Source organism: Miniopterus schreibersii (assembly GCF_964146895.1).
Source record: "Miniopterus schreibersii genome assembly, chromosome: 13".
Classification (NCBI taxonomy): Eukaryota; Metazoa; Chordata; class Mammalia; order Chiroptera; family Miniopteridae; genus Miniopterus; species Miniopterus schreibersii.
In genome coordinates, this window is record NC_138113.1 from 41,400,525 (window position 1) to 41,426,045 (window position 25,521).

Consider the following 25,521-nt stretch of genomic DNA (forward strand, 5'->3'; position numbering starts at 1 on the left):
GGAGAAAATGACTCAAGTGGGATGGTACATTGTATCCTGAGAAATAATGCTCCTGTAAATAAGGTACTAAATATATCAGTAAGATAAGAGATCTAGTAACTGTATATACTTGAGATTGTAGTTTTTCATGTTCTCCATCTATTCTGAGAATAAGGGAGTTGAGAATAGAAAACAATCCTCTCTCAGACCAGTAGAGTTACTCTAGATGAAAGCCTAGGCATTGTTCTAATAGTCATTGTCTATTAATGTGTTGTGCATCTATGGATATGCGAATGATCCAATTAGAGTTTGGGGCCAAGGACAAGTTACTGTTAGCAAATATTTGGGCCAAATAGGTTTCTCCTTAATTAAGAATGAATAAACAATTGACCCCATAAAATCCTTTAAAAAAAAATACAGACAAGCAAAGGTAACAACATCCCAAAGAAATAGGTGTTAGAATTTACTTATTAGGACCAGTAACATTCATAAACAGTAAAAGACTTTAAAGCAAAAATTATTACTAAAGACAAGTCACTTTATAGTGATAAAAGAGTCAGTCCATTATCAAGAAGGTAAAACACATAAATATACATGCACCTAGCAACAGAGTCCTAAATACAAAAAGAAAAACACAGAATTAAAAAGAAAACAAAACATGAGAAGTAATTCAAACCAGTAGCAAAAATAATTCCATTATATGAAATGTGCAGAATAAGCAAGTTCATGTAGATAGAAAGTAGATTACTGGTTGCCAGGAGTTGTGGGTGAGGGGGAAATGGGAAGTATATGCTAAACTTGTACAGGGGTTTTTTTGAGGTAACAAAAAAGTTCTGTAATTAGATAGCAGTGCTGGCTGTGATTGTACTAAGAACTACTGAATTACATACTTATTTAAGTGTTTTGTGAATTATATCTCAATTCAAAAAAAAAGCAGCAGGAATGAACAAATGAAGGAAAGACTGCCTGAAAATGTAAAGATTTGGAAGCAGATTTAAAATACATTTTGCAGGCAATAAAGAGTAAACTTAATGTGAAGGAAATTGAAGTGGTGATGAGTACAAACTTGAGAAATTCTCCAAAAATACAGAGGAAAAAGAAGATGAGAAACATAAGAATCACAGCTATTTAGTAAACCAAACCAAGAATTATATCTATAGCTGAAGAAGAAAGCAGAACAGTGTGAACAAAAGTAATATCAAAGCCTGAATGGAGGAAATCTTAAGTCTCCTGAAAACGGGAACACAGTATGAAGATTGAAAGTTATGCGATCCAGGCAAAGATCAGTAGAAAGAGACTGACATACATACTAGAAAAAGATTTTGAGTTAGAATGAAAGGAAAATTACATAAACATATAATTGTTGTTTTTATTTTTTTTAAATATGTCTTTATTAATTTCAGAGAGAGGGAGAGAGAGAGAGGGAGATACATCAGTGATGAGAGAGTCATTGATCGGCTGCCTTCTGCGCATCCCCAACTGGGGATTAAGCCCATAACCCAGGCTCTGCATGATGTTTTAACTTATATTCTGACTTTAAACTCTAAATTCCTTTTAAAATGTATCTCTACTTGAGTGAATAAAAAGATAGGAGACTATGCATTGTGATCCCAGAATATATTCACTTAGAAAGATATATTTGGTTGTTTTTTGTGTGTGTTTTGTTTGTTTTTTAATTATTTTCTGCATACTTCACTGAATTTTCTAAGGTAACCAGGTTGATTTTTATTTTTTTTTAAGGTGACAGAAAGCCTTCAGCTTATGTTCATTTGTTTTTTTCAATCAAACGGTTTTAAAGCTCTTATTGTGTTCCTGGCAGATACTGTGTGCTAGGTGCTATTTTTACAGGGGTGTGGAAAATAAACATGGCCCCATGCTCACTTCGGCAGCACATATACTAAAATTGAAACAATACAGAGAAGATTACCATGGCCCCTGCACAAAGATGACACCCAAATTCGTGAAGCGTTCCATATTTTAAAAACACCACCACATGGCCCCTATGATCCTGGAGTGTATGTTAAAGTGGAGAGAGATTAAACAAATAGACCACAAATAAGTACATTACAAATGATGAGTGTTAAGAAATTAAAGAGTCCTAAGAGAATAATAAGAGGACCCAGTTTAGTTTTAGGAGCTCATGAAGAATTTTCCAAAGGAAGAAGAAACATTTGAGCCGAGACCTGGATGATAAAGGTGAGTTAGGAAGGCAGAGTGGAGAGTGAGAGTGTTTGGGCCAGAGGGAGCAACAGTATGGCCAAAGCTACTGAAGCAGGAGAGTTTAATGCACTTGACAGATGAGAAAAAGGTAGGGTAGGTAGAGCAGGGTGGCAGCTAGATATGGTTAAGTAAAGGTAGGTCCAAGATCATGCAGGGTCTTGTAAAACCATATTGAAGCACTTGAATTTTATTCTGGTAGGCAGCTGTGGTTTGATTTACATTTGTAAAATTTACCCTGGAGAATGGCTTGTAGGTGGGAAGACTGGGAGCCATAGTGGGGGAGGGTCAAGAAGTGGAAGTGAGGGCACCAGTTCGCTGGAAGGCTGATGCAGTGTCAGTGCCAGAGATGGGAGTATGTGGGATTAGAGTGATGGCGTACAGACGGAGAGAAGTGCGTACCGTCAGCTTACTTTTAGGAAATAGTTCCTCCCAGACTTGGTGGTAGGTTACGGTGGCGGGTGAGGAGGTGAGAAAAATGCTCTCATGTCCAGGAGGAGCAAGCAACTGGGTGGGGAGAGAGGCGCCCTTTACTGAGATGCAGAGTCTGAAGAAGAAGCAGGTTTGAAGACGATCGAAATACCTGCTTTGGACATATTAAAATGCGATTCCTGTTCCACAGTCACATAGAGTTGTTAAATGTGCAACTGAATGTGGACAGTCAGTTTGCAGATGTTGAGGTTTATGCAAGGGCACCACAGAGAAGATGGCGCTATTTGCATCATAAATACATGCTGCTGTTTTATGAAAACGCATAGTGGGCATGAAGGTTCCAGATCTCCTTAGAAATTTGGAGCAATATTGTTAACTCTCTTCCTGCCTCAAACTTACACATCCGATAGCTGTGTACAGACGCAAGAAATAAGTACAGGTACACGCATTGGCATACATACATGTATGTGGCTCTACTGTCTTTCAGCTGCCTCTCAGCACCACTGAGACTGATTCTCTTGCTCATCTACTCGCTGCTCTCAGGAACTTAATTGTTCCCCACCTGACTGAACCTGACATTCTCTTGGAGAATGAAAGGTCGTAGTAAGAGTGTGCATGTGTGTGCTGCTGCCGGAGTGTGTTTGCTGTTTATCTGGAAGTAGTTGTGAGGAGAGTGACCCCCATGTATAGTAGTTTGTATTATACCATAGTATATAATAACAGTATTTTTGTAACTAAGGAAGGGACTGTTATTCTAATTTCTTCAAAAGATGCTGTAAGGGCTGGCTCTGTCTTGAATGCTAGAATCCGAAGCTCGGAAGAAAGGTTCCACTTAGAGATATATATTTGTTGCTCATCAGCATATAGGTAGTGTTCCATACATCGGTAATCTGTGATTTCACCCAGGATTTGAAGAACGCTCAATTTTGACCCCTTGTGGAACTATGACAGTGAGAGATTTGGTAGGAGAAAAGATATGAGGGATTTGCCACAGAGGTAGGAAGCAAACCAGAGAAAGTGATACCACGGAAACTGAGAAGATCCAAATATAATTGGTACTATGGCCAGTAAGGCTTTGTAGGGTCTTTGCAATCTGTCTTGAAAAATTCTTCATGGCTTATTAATATTTGTATTGTACTGATGATACTGATACTTACCCAGCTTTTATTGCATATTCATTTTATGTGCTCAGAAAATGCGTGAAGTACAGAATTCCAGATTTGAAAGAAAACACATTTTTGTAGATGATAATTCTAAAGTTACTACAAACTCTTACATGTCCACAGATGTTCTTTTGCTGCTTATATGTGGCATAGATAAACTTTTATCAGTAGGAATAGAACATTAAAATTTTTAAAAAAATAAAATTAGTTTCAATTTGTGTATTTATTATTACATAAAAGGTTCCTTTCAGTGTTTTGTCTCTTGTATTGTTAGATTAATCTTCCTAAAACATAGCTGATTATATTTCTCTTTATTTAAAAAATCTTAACAATGTTGCATTTCACTTACAATAAAATTTACATTCTTTGGCTTGGGATTCCATGTCCTGCTGAATTTTGTCCCAAACAGTTATTTTTTAATATTTCACACCACTCTCTTTAATGTATTCTATAATCTAGCCAGAGCACAAATGTGTCTGCTGTTCTTATGTACTCTTGGCTTTCCTGCCTCCTTGTCTACTAATGCTATAACCTCTGCCTAAAATGTCTTTATTCCTTCCTCTGTGTTTTTCAAACAGCCTACTTATTTTCCAAGGTACAATTTATTTTCACCTTCCTGTGAAAACCTTCCTGAGCTGGAAATTGTCTCCTTCCTGAATTAGTCTACTTTATATGTCTCCTCTTAATGTCATTTGCTTCTTAACCTTGTATTGCAATTTATTGTAAGTGTCTGACACTTTCGTTAGCTTCTGATTACTGTACAACACTCCCATTGTAGTGCTTTTTTTTTTTTTTTGAAGTGGTTTAAGAGGTAAATTTTTGTCTTTCTTCAGCTTCATGCCTATATTTGTGTTAATTGTACTACTTTTCCATTTTTCTTAGGATCCAATGATGCCATTGCTCCAGACTTCCCGGCTCAGGTGCTAGGCACTAGAGACGATGACCTAGAATTCACTGTTAATATTAAACATAAAGAGGGGATCTACAGTAAGAGGGCAGTATCTAAGGCATCCTTATCAAAGGGGGGAAAAAACATTCAGAAAGATAATACAGGTAACTGGATTGGCTTTATATATTTTGTGCGCCCTGTTCATCCTAAATGAGAATACTATTCAGTCTTTATCTTTTTCTGCTTTGTTATACACACTGTTAGCTATTTTATTGGGGATATAGAAAAAGGTAAAATATTTATAAAATCTTTTTAAAATACTTCACAGATTTTTGAAACCTGTAAACTTTATTTTTACTATGGAAAATAAAATATGTTGCGATTTTTGAAATAAAACATAACCAGTCAAGTATGTTTTAGAGACTAGAATCCATAGAAAATCTTGATTAAATTACCTGATGAGTTTATCTGTCAGAAGATACAAACTAGTGGCAATTTGGTAGACATAGATAACCCTGTGACAAACAATTGAGGATGGGGAGGATATGGAAAATTTGGCAGGGAACAAAGTGATAGAATAAGGGAACACTTTCAGAAGTCTGCACAAAGTACTCACCAACTATAACTCACTCTTAGGCTGCATTTGGTAAGGATGATGTGTTTGAAATAAAGTTTGGCTCTGTTACCTAAGGGACCTCTATAACCTCCCACCTGTTATGGGTGTCTACTAATACTATTATTGTTGTTCTTCATTTAAACTTTGCATCCTAAGGAAAAGTCCTCCTCCCAACTTAATCCTATGCAGCCATTTCACCATGGGAAAAGTTCAGTCTCAGAACCTCTTACCTTAAAGGATTGTGAAAGATAGGGGGAGATGCTTGCCTGAAGAAATAGTGACCTGTGTAAAATAGCTAAATGAACTCATAAAATATATCAGAAGTAAATGTTTCAGTTGAAGGGATGGAATATAAAAGTGAGAAAATCTCTTGGAAAATAGAACATAAAAAGAAGGGAAAGAAAGGGGGGAAAAAAGAAAATTCAAGATTGGCCCAAAAGGTTCAACATCAAAAATGTGTTCCAAAGAGACAATAGAGAATCAATTCATTAGAGCCACATATATTAGTGTGAATAAATCCCCAAATCATAATATTGAGTGAAAAAGGCATGCTGCTTAAAGCTACATAGAGTATTATACCATTTATATAAAGTTTAAAGACATGCAAAACAATCCTGTATATTGTTAATTAATTTATACAATATAGTAAATAAAATAAAAACATCCTTGACATTGATAAACTCTAAATTCAGTATAAAGGTTGCTACTGAAAAGAGAATGGCCTCATTGAGGCTTTATACACAGAATCATTATAATCATTATTCAGTAATATTTTATTTTTTAAGACATACTGGTGTTCATTATGTTATGTTTAATAATCTCTATTGCCTTTCTGATTTTTTTTGTTGAGAAATATTCATACTTAGAGATAGCAAATGAATTTCTTGTCAACCCAATGTAAAAACATGTAACCATTATTAACAAATGCTTTATCTTTGTTGTATTGGTGATTTTTTAATGTATTTACTAACATATTACTTTGCACTATTTTTTCTCATATAAAAAATCAAGAGCTGATTTTAAAAGACAAATAAAATAGCTAAATCTCTATCAAGTATGACCAAGGAAAACAGAAACAGAAAGGGTTAGACAAGTTTAAAAGGCTGTGACTTAAGAAGATTTTTAAAGTTATATGAGTACTATATATAAACTGTCCATGATATAAATGCTTTTCTAGGATTATATGAAATATCAAAATTGGCTCTATAAGTAATAAAAACTTTGAGTAGGCAAAAGAACTTGAAAGGGTTGTTCAACTATACTTTTCTACTTTGAAAAAGATACCTGATCTAGTTTTTTTTCTTCATTGTTGTATCAAACCACAAGGAACAGATTTTAGTGATACTTCATTTGAACCATTGTTGTACAAAGAAAAATAAGGAAAGCTTTCCAATTTATGTCATAAATCCAACATAACTGTCACAGATTTTACATGGTGGGGCCTAAGAGGTGCTTTTTTTCTGATATATATAATGAGGTTTGGGGTTTTGTCTTTGGGGGGTTGTGGGGCAGATAGGGTTACTTGCCATGTGTGTTTATTATCTTTTCTTTCTCTGTGGTGTCAAATGATATCGTTATTTCAGATGCTCAGGTTCAAGTTCTTATCACTGGAAATGAGAACCTCTCAGACAAAAACCAGAAAAAGGAGATCTACAGTAAAAAGGCAGTGACTAAGCCTGCCCAAGCTAAAGAAATGGAAGTCTTGCAGAAAGACACTGGAGGTAGCTGAACTGGATTATCTGCATATTATTTTCTTCTGGCCTTCTAAAATGAGAATAGATAGAACAGTATTCTCTATTCTCTTCTTGCTCTTTCATCTTGCTCTTATGTGAAGTAAGATACTAGCTGTAATTTTTGTTATACGTTGACAGGTATAAAACCAAGTGTTTAATGAAACATTTTTAAAGCTCTTTGATACATTTCTGGAGAACTTTGTGAATGTAGTACACAAATTAATTTCATTGACAGAAATTCACTTAATGGGCTTTTTAAAAACATTCAGTGCCACGAAATGCTGACTTTCTGACACCATTGTTTATATAAGTCTGTGTGCTTTAGGAGTTTAGCTTGTTTACCTTCTTAACTACCTATCCAGTTAATTTTCTTCAGTGGGACTATGCTGATTAAAAATGCCTATAGTGTGTTTAAGTTAGGATGAGTTTTGGCTCTGAGAGATGAAAACAACAAAATAACATTGGCTTAAAGAAGGCAGGAAATTGTCTATCTTTCTTGTAAAAATCCAGAGAGAGACATCCAGGGGTGACTTGGTACTTCAGAGTATCAGGGCACAAAGCTCTTTCTCTCCTGTTGCTCTAACATTGTTAGCCTCCATTCTCATGCTGTAGCCATCTGGCTCACATTCCAGCCAGCAGAAAGGAAGAAAGGAAAAGAAAAAAGCATATTCCTTCTTTAAAATACTTCTCAGTAGTTACATGTACTGTTCCCCTTCCATCCTACTGGACATACTTAGTCACATCGTCACACCAAGCTATGTTGCCACAGAGTCTGGGAAATATCTTTATTCTGGTAACTATATGCCCAGCTATGTTGGGGTTCTGTTTTAGAGGAAAAAGGAAACTGGATTTCAGACGACACCTTGCAGTCTGCTACCATGTAAACAGAAATATATCTTTTGGAGGATAATTGTGTATTATGCTCTTTAATTGTGTATTACTTTTTTTTCAAATTTATATTATATTCTGGTCAACACTTCAAAAATTTATCCCCCTTTTGAATATTCCAAAAGCAGTTTTGATGATGTTACTCTATTAATCAAAAAGTTTTCATTGCCCTTAAGAATAAAATCTTAACTTTTAGCGTAGTCTTTCAGAACAATAGAATCAGCTCCAAAACAGCTTTTCAAAAGCCAATTTTATCTCTCTTCTTTATAAATTCTGTAGTCAAACTATATATTTGCTCTATTTCGTAGATGTTCAGTTGCTTTCCTGACTCCGTTCTTTTCTAATATAGTCACCTCTGCCTAAAATGGCCTTCCTCTTTCCATTTCAGTCTGTATTCCAGCTCAGCTATCTTTTAACACCAAGCTTAGTTAACTTTCCTTTGTGTGCTTATACTTCTTTATCTTTCTCTTATGGTGTAATTCTTTTATTTTGTATGATGTCTATTTTTATACATTTTTAATTTTTTTTAAATATATTTTTATTGATTTCAGAGAGAGGAAGGGAGAGGGAGAGACAGATAGAAACATCAATGATGAGAGAGTCATTGATCGAACCCACAACCCGGGCATGTGCCCTGACTGGGAATCGAACCCCGATCGCCTGGATCCTAGGTCAGTGCTCAACCGCTGAGCTACACCCGGCTGGGCTATACATTTTTTTTAACTCCAATGTAGAGCAACAGTTTCTAAACACATTCTTGATTGATCTTTTTATTTTTTCTTCAACACCAATAATAATGCCCTTCATAGTAGATGCTGGAGAAGTATTTTAAAATATTTTTTGTCAACTTCCTGTCTGGATAGGGTATTAATTGCCCTCTCTTAGGTTCCAGTGATGCAGTTGCTGCAGAGCTGTCAGCTCAACTACAAGGCCCAAAGATTAAACACCTACCAGACACTAAAGCCATTCAACAGAAGGAGGAGATCCATAGTCAGAGGACATTTCCTAAGGAAGCCTGGTCAGAAGATAAGGAATCCTTGCAGATAGATATTGAAGGTAATGGGATTGGGATGTGTGTGTGGGAGGGTTGGGAGTGCTATGTCTGTTCTCTTTTCATTCTGATGAGAATATAACCTCATGATTTAAACAGATCCATTTTTTCTTTTTTCACTTTCTTATGTGAACTTCAGTGCTACTTTGTTTGGATGTACATATTGATTTGTAAAATAATTGTTACTTCTGGGAAAAGATATTGGCAACTTAGAAACAAGATTATAAATAAATACCTAAGGCAGATAGTATTACAAGTGAAGTATGTCTCAGTACTGACACAGGGGAAAACCTAAAGGTATTCCAGAAGACTAACAAAGAAAGAACCTTAATAGAAACTTTTAAAAAATTACAGTAAAAGAGAGCCAAGACCATATCTATTTATGTTTACTCATGGCCCCTTTTAAGTCTTAACAAAAGAAAGGCATTGAGTACACAAGCCATTACTACCTGGCTGTCAAACTTTACGTCTTAGAGGAAGATAGCACAGTACCCAAATAAGGAAAGAAAGGAGTCAAGGAGCTATAATCTATCCATATTGTATTTTCAAAATAGTGCAGGTACAGCTGATCACATCAAGAATGTATAAGATAAATGATTTTCCACAAGGGTGCCAAAACTGCATAGTGGGGAAAAAACATTCTCTTCAGCAAATGGTGTTGGAAAACTGGATATCCATGTGCAAAAGAATGAAGTTGGATGCTTACCTTTTACCACATTTAACTCAAAATGAATTAAAGATCTAAACATAAGAGCTAAAATTATGAAACTGTTAGCAGAAGTCATAGGGGGAAAGCTCCATGGCCTTGGATTTGGCAGTGATTTCTTGGATATGACACCAAAAGCACAAGCAACAAAATAAAAAAATAAAAAATAAGTTATACTACACCAAATTAAAAACTGCATCAAAGGACAGTCAATAGAGTGAAAAGGCAACCTGTGAAATGGGAGAAAATATTTGTAAATCATGGTAAGTGCTTAATATCCAGATTATATATGGAACCTTTATAATTCAACAACAGAGAAACCCAATTTAAAAATGGGCAAAGGATTTGAATAGACAGTTCTCCAAAGAAGATATATGAATGACAAATAAGCACATGAAGAGATGCTCAGTATCACTCATCATCAGAGAAATGCCTCTTAAAACCACAATGAGATACCACTTCACACCGATTATGATGGCCACTGTCAGAACAAAATAACAATTGTAGGCAAGGATGCAGAGAGATTGGAACCATTGTGTACTGTTGGTAGGAATATAAAAGGGTGCAGCCATTGTGGAAAATAGTGTGGAGGTTCCTTAAAAAATAAAAAAATAGAATTAAGCATATAATCTACCAATTCCACTTCTGGGTATATATCTAAAAAAATCAAAGCAGATCTTATAGATAGCTACACACTTACATTCATCTCAGCATTATTCAAGTTAATCAAGATATTAAAACCCAAATGTCCATCAACAGGTGAATATATATATGTATGTTGATATATATATATAGAGAGAGAGAGAGATTTTAGAGAGAAAGAAACACTGATTTGTTGTGCCGCTTACTTATGTATTCATTGGTTGATTCTTATATGTGCCCTGAACGGGTATCAAACTCACAACCTTGGGGAATTGGGGCAATGCTGTAACCAACAGAGCTACCTGGCCAGGGCAGATTGTCTTTTTATACTTTAGACATAAAAGCAGATTTCATGTGTCTTATTATATTTTGGGGAAATTGCCTTAACAATTCCCAGAGTATTTAATGAAAACTCTAGTTGCCAGTAATCTATACTGTAGGTGAAAGGGATCCCATAGTTACAAGTGTTACTTGTTGCATGCATGTATACGTCTTTGTTTCTACCCATGACTTGGAACTCCAAAAATATATATTGATTCTATATTACTATGTACAGTTTTGGCTTATGATTGTAAGATGTTGTTACATCTAAAAATGCCCATTTTGACATAGAATAATGACTGTCAAAAGTGAATTTAGAGGATGGTAAATTTTGTATTAGGTATATTTTACCACAAGAAACAAAATTGGAGGGAAAAAATGTAAAGATGGCTCACAGAAAGGAATTTTAAGAGGCTCTAGAACATACAAAGAGTTTTTCTTTTTTATCCCGCACATTTAGTTACTGATGATGAAAATGAATTCTCAGGTTTCTTAGCTGAAAGAGGGGCTAATAATACCTGTCTCTCAGTTTTATCAACATGATTGAATAAAAAGGGGGGAAAAAGATATAGGGCACATATAATAGCCCACACATAGCAAGCAGTTAATACAAAGCAGCTACTGTTACAGTCCAGAGGACTAAAGTACATTTCTTGAGGTCACACAGCCAGTTTGTGGCAGAGTCCCTCCCAGAATCCAGGTCTTCTGACCCTGAGCCTCTTAAATGTTTACCATACCAGTCTGGCCACTAAGCACAAGGCATGAATCCTTTGTTTAGGCGGTGAATTTTCTGAAACTTTATATATAAACTGTTCTTTTCTTCTATATCTAAAGAATTAAGTGTGAATATGATTTCTAAAGGGAATGAAAATATTTTGAAAGTCCTCCAAAATCTTTTTTTTTCTCTCCTTTTCAGAGTCCAGATGTCATTCAGAATTTGAAAATACTACCCATTCTGTGTTCAGGTCAGCCAAGTTTTACTTTCATCACCCAGTGCACCTACCAAGTGATGGAGATTTTAGCCACGAATCCTTAGGGAGAAGTGTTTTCATGAGACATTCTTGGAAAGATTTCTTTCAGCATAATCCAGACAAACAACATACTTCTCTTCCTCCCCCTTATCAAAATGAAGAAAAGACTAAGACAGATTATGCCAGTATAGAGAGCCTCAGTATCAATGTGAACTTGAAAAACAAAGAAGTGATTCATCCTACTAAAAATCAAGCTGGAGATTATGCAAAATGCGACAGACAAGTTAATGATCAAAAGAAAGATCTTAAGGTCACCCCAGAGCCCACAACTCAGCATATTACAAGTTTGAATGCTCTCTGGAATAAGTATCAAGAGCGTCAGAAGCAACAGAAACCTCTAGGGTTCAGTGGTGGGAAAGAACTATCCTTGGTGGAGCGACTTGATCGTTTAGCTAAACTTCTTCAGAATCCCATCACACATTCTCTTCGGCCCTCAGAAGGTACACAGGATGATAGCAGAGGGCAGCAAGATGCTAAGGAATGGAGTGGTGGACAGCAACAGCAGAGAAACAAGCTTCAGAAAAAGAAGCGGTATAAAAGCTTGGAGAAATGCCATAAAAACATAGGCGAGCTTAAAAAAAGCAAGGTGCTTTCTACTCATCAAGCTGGCAGGTCCAATCAGATTAAAATTGAACAGGTTAAATTTGATAAATATATTCTGAGAAAACAGCCAGATTTTCCTTATATAAACAATACTTCTTCAGATTCTAGACCCTCAGAGGACAGTGAGCTGCTCACAGATACTGCCACCAACATCCTGTCCACCACAACTTCTCCTGTGGAATCAGATATATTGACCCAAACAGATAAAGAAGTGACTTTGCATGAGAGGAGCAGCTCTATTTCCACCATTGACACTGCCCGATTGATCCAGGCTTTTGGCCATGAAAGAGTTTGTTTGTCACCCAGGCGAATTAAATTATACAGCAGCATCACCAACCATCAGAGGAGATACATTGAGAAGCGGAGCAAGAACAAGAAGAAAGCACTGAGTACATGTTATCCCCAAATGACTTCTGAACACACCAGAAGGAAACGCATCCAGGTACATGGCTACAAATTGCATCTGGCAGTGTGACTGCCTTTTTCATGGACTTCTTAGTTAAGCTTTGCACACAGGTGAAAAAAAGCCATTTGCCCTTTCCTCACTATAATATTCCTTACCAACTGGAAAAGAGTGAGAAAGTGTAGTACAGTGCTCTTGTGAGTTGTCATTCTTTTCATCAACATTCATTTACAAATTATCCTTTGGTTGAAGGGCTTTGCTGCCTACTGCTTCAGAATTTGCAAAACATATCCCTGGCACAGGGGAGGCTTGAGTTTAGAAAGACCTCCATTCTGAACAATATTGCCTGGGGGTTTTTTGCTTGTTTTTTGTTTATTCATTCCTACCTGTCTTTCAAGAAATGTTGAGTTGCTTTTAAACACACACACACACACACACACACACACACTACCATATGATTTTTTAAAAGTAAATGAAGAATTTGAATGAAAGAAAATTATGGAAGCCAGAGAGGGGTGAGGTACAACATGACTTTTAAAAATAAATAAATGAAGAATTATGAGTTATGGGAAGAAAAGTTGATGCTAGAGGGGAGATAAGATATACCTTGTAGGTATGGTTGTAAGCCACAAATTTTGCTTTGTTTTCTACCAGTTAGTGTTCCTAGAATTTTGTAATCAGTCACGAGTCTATAATATAAATATGAATTTTGAAAAGCATTACATATATCTGGTACTAAGACCTAAGAGAAATTTACTCATCTTTCCTCATAAAGAAGGCACCACAGTGTAACAGAGTCCTCAGCAGCATCCTTACAGTAGGTTCAATAACAATGCCTGTAAGGCTAATGACCTTATTACGGAGCTCAGTAAAGGCAGTTTTCAAGGGGTCAACAAATATAAGTACTTTAACCCAAGAATAAAATTTAGGGTATCTAGAGAAGTGCTCTACAAAGAGTGATGTTTGCAAAATGGTTTTTTGGAGTATAGAAAGGAAAATATTAGATTTACATTTTTCTCAAACTTTTAAAATATATTTTATATATGTTTATACTATATGAGTGCAGTAGTAATATATAATTTATAATTATAAATACAGGGTGGGGCAAAAGGAGGGTTACAGTTCATACAGAAAATACAATAAATAATAATAATACAAGAATGAACTGTTTCATGTACTCACAGATGTAACTCTACTTTTGCCAACCCTTTAAATATCAACTTTGGTAATTTATGCTCAAAAATATTGCCTGGCTGGGTGGCTCAGTTGGTTGAGCATCATCCATACACCAAAAAGGCTGTGGATTCAACTCCCCATTAGATACATACCTAGATTGCTGGTTTGATCCCCAGTCAGGGTGCAGAAGGAAGGCAACCTATCAATGTTTCTCTCTCTCTCAAATCAGTCAGAAAAATATCCTCAGGTGAGGATTAAATATATATATGTGTGTGTGTGTATTTTATCTGTAGGACCACATGATCACATAATTTAGAGACTGATAGTCTAGACAAAAGAAGACACAAGACAGCCAGTTTACCATAAATATTATAATTGAGGTTTGGTAGGTATTAAATGACAGTGATTACATAAATAAATAGTACAATATGACTTTATTTTTTAAGTAAAAATAATTGGGAATGGCACAGAGTAAGGCTTTTTGTTCCATAGAGGAGATAGGGAAAAGGATCCGGGTAGAGGGATTTTTGTATGTGTAGTAAAATACATACACATAACAAAGTTTATCATTTTAATCATCTTAAAGTGTACAGTTTAGTGGCACTGAGTACATTCACAGTGTTTTATAGCCATCACCACTATCTAGCTTAACTTTTCATCACCCCAGTGGAAACTTCATATGCATTAAGCAATCTCTATTCCCTCTTCCCTACAGTCCCTGACAACCACTTAACTTTCTTGTTTCTGTGAGCTTGCCTGTTCTGGTTATTTCATATAAATGGAATCATACAATATGTGACCTTTGTGTCAGCTTTCTTTCCCTTTAGCTTAATGTTTTGGGGGTTCATCCATGTCCTAGCATGTATCCGTATTTCTTTGCATGTATATACCACATTTTACTTATCCATTCATCCATTCATGGACATTTGGATTGTTTCCACCTTTTAGCTATTATGAGTAGAGCTGATATGAACATTTGTGCACAAGTGTTTTTTTGAATACCCATAAACAGGTCTTTTGAGTATATATCTAGGAGTGGAAATACTGAGTCGTGGTGATTCTGTGTTTGGCTTATTGAGGAGCTGCCAAACTGTTTTCCACTGTGCCCAGGTTGTGAGTTAGATCTCTCGTCCAGGTGCGTATGGGAGGTGGCCTATCGATGTTTCTCTCTCACATTGATGTTTCTCTCCCTCTTCCCCTCTCTCTAAAATCAGTAAACAGCCCTGGCTAGCGTGGCTCAGTGGTCAGAGCATCAGCCCACGCAGTAGAGGGTCCCAAGTTCGATTCCCGGCCCGGTCAGGAAGCGTGTGGGAGGCAACCAACCAATGTGTGTCTCTTGTCAATTTTTCTCTGTCTCTCCCTTCCTTCCTCCCTCCCACACTCTTAAAAAAAAAAAAAAAAAAATCAATGGGAAAAGTAATCCTCAGGTGAGGGTTAACAAAAAATAAAGTAAAATAAAATCAATAAACATATCCTCAGGTGAGGATTTTTTTAAAAAATCTAATATTTGCTAATCTGATGTGTGAAAAAGCTCATTGCTTTAAATTGCCATTTTTTAATATTAGGTTTCAAGGATTGTCATTACATTTCTTATTTTGAGAATTACCTTGTTTACTCTATCCATACTTCTCTGAAGATTTTTTCCTATTAATTTTTAAGCATTAATTATAATGTATTAATATCATAATACAGGCATACCTCAGGGATATTGTAGGTTCAGTTCCAGACAACTACAATAAAGCAAATATCAAAATAAAGAAAGTCATGAATTTTTCGGTTTCCCAGTGCATGTAAAGGTTATGTTTATATTGTAGTCTACTAATTGTGCAAAAGCATTATGTCTAAAAATACAATGTACATGACTTAATTTAAAAATATTTGATCACTAAAAAATGCTAACCATCATCTGAGTATTCAGCAAATCCTAATCTTTTCGCTGATGGAGGGTCTTGCCTCGATGTTGATGGTTGCTGACTGATCGGGGTAGTGGTTGCTGAAGGTTAGAATGACCCTAGCAATTTCTTAAAATAAGACAACAATGAGCCTGGCTGGCATGGCTCAGCATTTGAGCATTGACCTATGATTTAGGAGATCGAAATTCGATTTCCAGTCACGGCATATGTCCAGATTGCGGGCTCGATCCCCAGTAAGGGGCGTGCGGGGGCAGCCGATTAATGACTCTCTCAGCATTGATGTTTCTCTCTCTCCCTCTCCCTGCCTCTCTCTGAAATCAATAAAGACATTTTTTTTTTTAAAAAAAGACAACAATGATTGACGCATTGATTGATTCTTTCGTGAACAATTTCTCTGTGGCATGTGCTGCTGTTTTGATAGCATTTTACCCACAGTAGAACTTTCAGAATTGTAGTCAATCCTCAAACCCTGCTGTTGCTTTTATCAACAAAGTTTATGTAATATTTTAAATCCTTTGTTGTCATTTCAACAGTCTTCACAGCATCTTCACCAAGGAGTCTATTCCATCTCAAGAAACCTTTCTTTGCTCATCCATAAGAAGCATATCTTCATCGGTTAAAGTTTTATCATTAGATTGCAGCAATTTAGTCACATCTTCAGGCTTCACATCTAATGCTAGTTCTCTTGCTTTTCCCACCATATCTGTAGTTATTTCCTCCACTGAATTCTTGATCCCCTAAGTTGTTCATGAATTTTGGAATCAGCTTCTTCCTAACTCCTGTTAATATTGATATTTTGACCTTTCCATAAGTCAGATATTCTTAATGGCATCTAGAATGATGAATCTTTCCAGAAGGTTTTCATTTACCCCGATCCATCAGAAGAATCACTGTCTGTGTAATCTATAGCTTTACTAAATGTATTTCTTTAAGAATTAGACATTATTAAAGTCAAAATTACTCCTTGGTCTATGGACTGCAGAATGGATGTTGTGTTAGCAGGCACGAAAACATTAACCTCATTGTACATCTCCATCAGAGCTCTTTGGTGACCAGGTGCATTGTCAGTAAGCAGTATTATTTTAAAAGGTATCTTTTTTCCTGAGCTTAGGTCTCAACAGTTGGCTTAAAAAGTTTTTAGTAAACCATGTTGTAAACAGATGTGCTATCATCCAGGCTTTGTTGTTCCATTTATAGAGCATAGGCAGAGTAGATTTAGCATAACTCTTAAAAGTCCCGAGGGTTTTTTGAGCTCATTGTCTTCAACTTAAAGTCAGCAGTTGCATTAGCCCCTAACGAGAATCAGCCTGTCTTTTGAAGCCAGAAATTGACCTCTTTAGCTGTGAAAGGCTTAGGTAATATCTTCTTCCAATATAATGCTCTTTTGTCTATATTGCAAATCTGTTGTTTAGCATAGCCACCTTCATTGATTTTCTTAGCTAGATCTGGATAATTTTTCTCAGCTTCTAAATCAACACTTGCTGTTTGACCTTGCACTTTTATGTTATGAAGATGGCTTCTTTCGCTAATTCTCATGAACCAACCTCTGCTAGCTTCAAACTTTTCTTCTGCAACTTTATCACCTTTCTCTGCCTTCACAGAATTGAAGAGAGTTGGAGCCTTGCTCTGGATTAGGTTTTGGCTTAAAGGAATGTTGCAGCTGAGGTGACCTATCCAGAAAAACTTTCTCCATATCAGCAACAAGGCTATTTTGCTTTCTTAACATTCATATGTTCACTGGAGTAGCACTTTTAATTTCAAGAGCTTTTTCTTTGCATTCACAACTTAACTGGTCCTAGAGACCTAGTTTTCAGCCTATCTCAGCTTCAACATGCCTTTCCTCACTAAACTTAATTCTAGCTTTTGATTTAAAGTGAGAGATCTGCAACTCTCACTTGAATGCTAGAGGCCATTGTAGGGTTATTAATTGGCCTAATTTCAGTATTGTTGTGTCAGGGAATAGGGAGACCCAAGGAGAGGGGGAGATGGGGGTACTGCTGGTGAATGGAGCACTCCGAACACACATAACACCTATCAGTTAAGTTTGCCATCTTATATGGTATCCCAAAACAATTCCAATGGTAACATCAGATCACTGGTCACAGATCACCATAACAGAATTTAATAATAATGAAAAAGTTTGAAGTATTGCAAGAATAACCAAAATATGACACAGACATGAAGTGAACAAATGCTATTGGAAAAGTGGTACCGATAGACTTGCTTGAAGCGGGAGTTGCTAGAAACCTTCAATTTGTAAAAAAAAAACCAGCATCTGCAAAGTTCGATAAAGCAAAGCACAATAAAGTGAGGTATGCCTGTAGTACTGTTATATACTCAACTACTTTATTTCTTCGTTCTGTGCTAAGAAAGATTTCAACTCAAGATTTTTTTTTTTAATTCTCCTGTTTTTCTTTTAATACTTTTTTAAGGTAGAGAGCAACACTCTTAAACCCCTAATCCATATGGAATTTATTTTTCTGTGTATAGGTATGATTTTTGTGTTCAGTTGTCAATAGAGGCTTTTAAATAAAGTGGTATTCGTAAATTATAAAAATCCAATATTATTTCGTTAAGCTGGACTCTAATCAAATGGACTCTAATCATGGTCCTTTTGAAATTTCTGCTCAAAATAACTGAAATAATATGTGAACACCTTATCAGAATGGGGAGATTTAAAGAAGAAACTTACCTCTGACCAAAATAGCCATTTCATTTATTAAATCTGAAGTTAGATCAGAACATACAAGTGAAAATAACATAGATATATCTGATTTCATGGGTATATAATGAGTGAAATAAAGATTTTAGAGTCATTATATAAAGGTGATCATCATCTTCATAAATATTAACCTGTTTTTTTCCATGTGTTAATTGAGAACTTGCTTCATTTTCTTTTCTACCCCAGATTTCTGGGAAATTTGACTATCCTGTTAGTTTCTTTAACCTCAGTTCTAATTTAACCATCCAGTCTTGTGACCATACTCTGAATTTTGGCATTCAGAATCATTCCATCTCTGTAATCTTTACTTATTCGTGTAACAAAAGAAAATTTCTAAGGAGCTTTTTTAATTTTCTGGGGAGTTTTTTCATAATTGCTACCTACCATACTTGCAGAAATAAATGACCAGTTCTGATTTTCTAAAGGTGAATAAGAGTTATCACCTGAGTTCCTGCTTTTTAAACTTTAATCTTGTCTCTAGGAATTGAAACTAGGTTAAAATGATATTTTTGGGACAGGTACTTTGTGATTGTGTCACCCTTTACTGGTTAGTAAGTTTTATTGAAATTACAGTTGCCAACTGAAAACTTCTTACAAAAAGTGTCTTTTGATGCCTTTGCATGTATTTCTAATTTTGACTCAGACTATCTTATCATTGTGTCTCTCTGGTCCTAAACTTGAGTGTATCTCTGGTCCAAAACAAAGCATCTCCTTGCAGACACCTGACTACCAGAAGATCACCAGTAACAATCTTTCTACATGAAGAATAGCCATATAGGTCATGTAAGAAAACATGGCCTTTTTTCCTATATTAGATATATTTTCCTATTCCATCTAAAAAGTAAATTTTTAATTGAAAATTTTTTTTCTTCTGGATCCGATGGTGTCTCTGATCAGCAAGTATGGGAATGAGTCTCACCTAGATTTTAGTTAAAACATACTACAAAAGCCTTAAACATCTCTGAGGTGGTGGCAGTTACTTTCTTTTCCCAGTGTGGAATAAGGCATCAGCAGGTGAGTTTGCGCTCATAATAAGAGAAGTTAAAACAAGCAGCCAGCCAGCATGTATCTCCTCTCAAGACTCTACAACAGAAAACTCAAACCATGGTAGCTGATAATGTCAGTTGACTTGTAGTCACTTAAATCTTTCTGTGTAAGCCCCCTTGCAGAAAACTGAGCGGGCTGATGACCCACACCTGGCAAATCCCGGGCCCTGAGGGATGTTGATATCATTAGAGGAGATGCCTGAGCCTTTCCTATAGACCAAGGAAAGTGGACTCTTGTGGTTTACCGACAGCATCTCTAAATAACTCAGCACAAATGCTGTTCTATCCCGTGGTGGGTTCTCTGCACTAACATCAGGCACAATGGAGGCCTGTGGGTTGTGATTATTATGAATCTGTGGAAGTAAACGTGGTATGATTACATGATTCTGATAGTTTGCACTTGGCCCTAACCATAAAGTGTGTGTAATGTTTCATTGTACCCACAACGTTCAGCACCCACATTTTTGTTAGGAATGTCTGTTCTTTATTATGTGAAAATGACACTGTTGATCACCTGTTGTTCTCATGTCCTTGATTCAGTAACACAGGAGATGCAGAACCATAAAGCATGAGAAGCTTTTTCCTCCAAATAAGGCTTCATAATCAACGTGTATTTCATTTGGCCATACATGAATAAGTATATTTTTACAACTTCTTTGAGATCTTTCACATGCCGTAAAATTTACATATATATACAATTTAGTGGGTCTTAGTGTACCCACAGAATTGTGCACCATCCCTCTAGTCTAATTTTAAAACATTCTTGACACTCCCAAAAAATCACCCTTTGCACATAAGCAGTCATTCTTCATTTCCGCCAACTTCCCACCTCTGCCCCAGCCCCCAGCTTTGTTACTAATCTGCTTTCTGTCTATAGATTTTCTTACTCTAGACATTTTATATAAATGGAATCATACAATATGTGATCTTTTGTGACAGGCTTCTTTCACATAATGCTTTCAAGTTTCATCTGCATTGTAGCATGTATTAATTCCTTTTTATTACCAAATAATGCCATTCCATTGTATGAATATACCACATTTTATTTATCCAGCCATTGGTTGGTGGACATTTGAATTTCTTTCACTTTTTGGCTATTAACAAAGCATCTGTGAACATTCATGTACAAGTTTTTGTGTGGCCATGGGTTTTTTTGTGCATATCCCTCGGAGTGGTTATCTGCTGGGTGATACATAGAGTGTCACAAAAAAATGTGTACACACTTGCAATAATTATTAATTCCAGTGGGCTAAAACTGAAAAGAAACACCAGTTATCAAAGACTGTAATTGAACTATCAGCTGTTGAGTGTGTATACTTTTTTGGGGGATACCCTGTATAACTCTTGTTTAACCGTTTGAGGAACTACTAGACTTATCCAAAGTATTGTCACCATTTTACATTCCCACAGCAATGTATGAGGTTCCAATTTCTCCACTTCCTTGAAAACACTTGGTTTTGTACTTTTTATTTTCAGCATTCTGGAGGGCTAACTAGATACATTTTGTTGAACGGAAATTTATTTTTAGACTATTTTCTGTTTTTAAGTATTAACCTTTTTCTAGGCAGGAATTAATCAGAAACTTGACGTAGAAATGGGAACACACATACCAAGGCTTTTCATTTAATCAGATGTAAACCTTTTTTTTTTTCCCACACCAGTGGTGCGTATCATGACTGGGTATGTACTTTGGAAGTTCAGGAGGTTCAGACTCAGGCTTGGAAAGGACCATCATTAACACTTTTGCTTCATCCGTAACACAAGGTGCTCCAGCCGCTGCTTCAATAGCTATACCACTCACTGCTCGTGGGCAGCTCATCCCATTTGCTCAAGGCTCTGCTTATCAAAGGTGGTAATTTGCAAAGATCCAAAATCTGCCTGCATTGATATCCTGGCTCTGTTCCCAGTTTTGCACTCTGAAGGCACAGAAAATAGGTCTAACCTATCTCTTGGGCCTCCTCTTCCTTCCCTGAAATGTGTTTGTTTTTCTTTCTGGTCTTCACTCTGAATCATTCCTTTCAAGTCATACTTTCTCCTCCCCTTTTCTAAGTTGGCAGCTTTCCTGGTTCTATTACGTTTGTCAGTATCCTATTTTTAAACATGTCTGTCTGAACTAAGCATGCTATACTTCGGATGGTGAGAGCATGTTGGGCAGATTTATCACCTTCCTTTCTGTGCCTAGAACATTTCTATGGCCTAACGTATTTTGCTCCTATTGAACTCACCAGAGCCTTTAGACCTTTATTGCTACACTCTTCTCTGTAAGGTTTAGTTTATTCTCACTTATTACACTAGTACAAAATAAAAAATGTATAAAAGAGTATTTGATAGAGTGCCCTTCCCACTCCTGTTTTCCAGGCACCCAGCTCTTTTCCAGAGTCACTCAATGTTACATGTTCTTCCATATCATTACAGAGATTTTTAAACAGCTTTATTAAAGTATAATTTACATAACATAAAAGTCATCCATTTCAAGTGTACAGTCATTTTTAGTAAATTTAGAGAGTTGTGCAGTTATTACCACAATTCAGTTTTAGAACATTTCTGTCACCCCAAAAAGGTACCTTATACCTGTTTGCAGCCAATTAGCATTACAGCCCCAATTTCTAACCTGCCTGTGCCTTTTCTGGACATTTCATACAAATATAGTCATGTAACGTAGTCTTTTGCATCTGGCTGCTTTTGCGTAGCACGTTTTCAAGGTTCATCCGTGTTGTAGTTTGTATCAGTAGTTCTTTTTTACTGGTGATTACTGTTCCATTATATGGATATGCCACACTTTGTTTATCCAATTATCAGTTGTTAGATATTTGGGTTGTTTAATTTTGGGGGGTAATATAAATAATGTGCTATGTATGTTTGTATAAACGTTTTTGTGTGAACATATATTTTCATTTATATGAGTGAAATTGCTGGATAATATTTAAGTTTATGTTTAATTTTTAAGATGATGCCAAAGTGTTTTCCAAAGTGGCTGTACCATTTTTACATTCCCACCAGCAGTATGTGAGGGGTTCCAATTTCTCTGCTTCCTTGTCAACACTTAGTATTGTCCATGCTTTTTATTATAACTATCCTAGTAGGTATGAAGTGATATCTCATTGTGGTTTTAATTTGCATTTTCCTAATGACTGATGATATTGAACATCTTTTCATATGCTTATTGGTCACTCATATCTCTTTGGTAAAATGTCTATTCAATCTTTTGCCTACTTTTAAATTACATATGTGGAATTCCTATTTATTTAGATCTTTAATTTCTCCCATCAATCATTTGTATTCAGAGTACAAACCTTGTACTTCTGTTAAGTTTATTCCTAAATATTTTATTCCTTTTGATGATATTATGAATGGAATTGTTCCTTTAATTTTATTTCAGATTACGCTTTGCTAGAATATAGCAACACAATGAATTTTTTTTATCTTGTTGATCTTATATTCTGCAATCTGGCTAAACATATGTTAGTTCTAGTACCTCCTTATGGATTCCTTCATATTTTCTACAGATAGGATCATTTCATCTGCAAATAAAAACAGTTTTACCTCTCCCTTTCCAACCTGGGTTCTTTTCTTTCACAGGTATTTTACATATTAAAAAGCAAATACCTGCATATGTTTTATATCCTTTTTCACAAAAATGGCAGCATACTTTGTTTTTTGTACTTATAATCTATCTTGAAAAGTCAATCTATTTCAGTAACTAAAGTGCTTTTTCTTTTTTTCTTTTTTCTTTTGCAGCTACAGAAAAGATGTGATGTATTTGGTCAGTCACATCTTCCACACCACCCTTCCTGTACTTGTACATTTTATTTTTTTAACATAATAATAATCTCATGGTTTTATATTAGTTTTTTACAGTTTATAATCTAAAGCATTTGTTCTTTTTAACACTTCAGTAATTTCAGAAATGCAGGTGTTCCCTTTCTAGATGGGAAGCTGGCATAGAGAGGTTATGGCTTACTCAAGTAGAAACAGTACAGGGAAGATTTGAGACTGGCTTAGGCCTTGAACTCCAAACTCAGAGCTTTTTCTACTAGTGCATCCAAGTTTCTGCCATTCCTCCTGCCTAATGTGTGGGGCTTTACAGGTATCCCTTGTTTGATTTGGCCTATCATTCCTGTTGTTATTTGGGATTGTGACAGCCATTTAGGCCCTTCCAGATGTGCATTGTAGGGGAAATCTGCTTCCTATATCTCTAAGACATTGACACATAAAACGTTAAGAAGGAGTAGCCAGAGCAAAACAAGTGACTGGCACATAGTAAGTGCTTAGTAAATATTTGTTGTTGAGTGCAAGATACATCATTCAGTAAAGGCCTCTCACTGTGTTGACAATAATATTTGGATAAGAACAATGCAAATAATTATGGTTGTACCAACTTATCATTCAACCTATATAACTCCATCTTGCCCTCAAAGATGTCATGAGAATTTTTGTCATTTTATTCAAATCAAGTAATCTACTACACATCCTTTTGGTCTTCTAGTTAGTGTCCATGTCTACTAGGAAAAACGGCTAACCTGGCAGGGCTTGTTCTGCCTGTCTTATAGAGTCCTGCTGAAATTTGCTAATCTTTGACCTCCAGGTGCTTCTAATTATCAGATTGGTGATCCATTCTAAAATATTTCAGGTCACTAGTGTCAAACCCACCAACTTGCAATGCATATCTTTTTGAAAATTAAAACATTTCCTGTCCCTAGACATCTAACATAGCTCACCTCCTCCAGGATTCTGTTGCTAAGTTTCCTGAAGTCCCTAGAATATAGTTTAGTTTGTCTAGTTCGAGGGAGCAGATACCTTCAATTTCCTTTCCTGACTTAGTTTTCAGTTTACCCGTACCAAGCTTGCTTAAGGAGATAAGCACCTGGCATTTATTTAAAATACAGATGTTCATATCCCTCCTCATGAGATTCCAACTCATTGTTCTGGGTCAGGGCCCCTCCCCCAGGGGATTGTTACAATAGGTAAATTTAAGAAATACTCTTTTGTACTATATTTGTTCAACTATAGCTTGATAATTTCTTTGTCACCCACATCCCCTTAAACCCATGAACTTTCCTAACCTTTATTGTTCTCCTTGCTCTGAAGGTAACTAAAAAGGCCTTTTGGGCTTTTAAGTGCTTTTTGCAGTACTCATTCAGGACTACTTAGGCGACCTTTCAGCTCTGTGGCATTTACCCTTGTGTAAGTATCTGAGTCTGATCTTATTAGAAAGCACTGCAACTTATCACACTCATTAATTATACCCAGCCCTCTATCTCTCATCAAAACTTATGCAGGTGTCCAGTCAGAATTTCATTCTGAAGACTGGCCAGGCAAATTTGGGGCCAGCATCCTCAGTGTTTTCAAGTCCTAGGAATATACCCAGTTTTTTGTTTTTGTTTGTTTGTTTGTTTGTTGTCTTTCAGGAAACAGCTCAGGCCCTTATTCAAATACAACAGCTTTCTCCTCCCTCTCATAAATTATATGGTAACATGTTCACATTGTCACAAGCTTCCTGGCAACTTCATCTCAACAAATTTGAACTCGATAAGAAAGGGCTGTTCTTGGTGACTTTGTTTTCTTATTCTGTGGGGAATTGTGCCAATGACTGCAGGTAATGATAACAGGGTCTCTCTTGTTTTTTCTAGGTGGTAAACCATATGATTTCTTCTGACTCTATTTCACCTCCTACCAGTAGTTTCTGGAGCTCAGACTCTACCCTTTGCGACAAGCAAAATGTACATATGTTAAACAAGGGCGTACAAGCAGGTAAATTACCTGAATTTGAACATTTCTTTCCATCAGAATACAAGTAGCTCTTAAACAGGATAAGATACTCAGCACCATACTAAATGACTATTAACACTATATTCAAATGCTATTATTAACCTCAGATTGGCAAAAATCTAAGCTTGATAGCAAGTTTGTGGGCAAGAGTGTAAGGAAACAGGTATCCTCATACATTCTAGTGGGCATATAAGTTGGAAGGACAGCCCCTATGACAGGCA

At 36.1% G+C, this 25,521-nt stretch overlaps 1 protein-coding gene across 2 annotated transcripts in view; it reads left to right on the plus strand.

Moving 5' to 3' along the window:
* Positions 1–25,521, plus strand: part of ALMS1 (ALMS1 centrosome and basal body associated protein) — a 113,404-nt gene that overhangs the window by 78,083 nt on the left and 9,800 nt on the right. For both annotated transcript variants that reach the window (XM_081156973.1, XM_081156974.1), the window contains 5 exons: positions 4,674–4,844; positions 6,880–7,017; positions 8,803–8,973; positions 11,554–12,713; positions 25,162–25,282. In XM_081156973.1, coding sequence (XP_081013099.1) covers positions 4,674–4,844; positions 6,880–7,017; positions 8,803–8,973; positions 11,554–12,713; positions 25,162–25,282 — 1,761 coding nt within the window. The remainder of the gene's footprint in view (positions 1–4,673; positions 4,845–6,879; positions 7,018–8,802; positions 8,974–11,553; positions 12,714–25,161; positions 25,283–25,521) is intronic.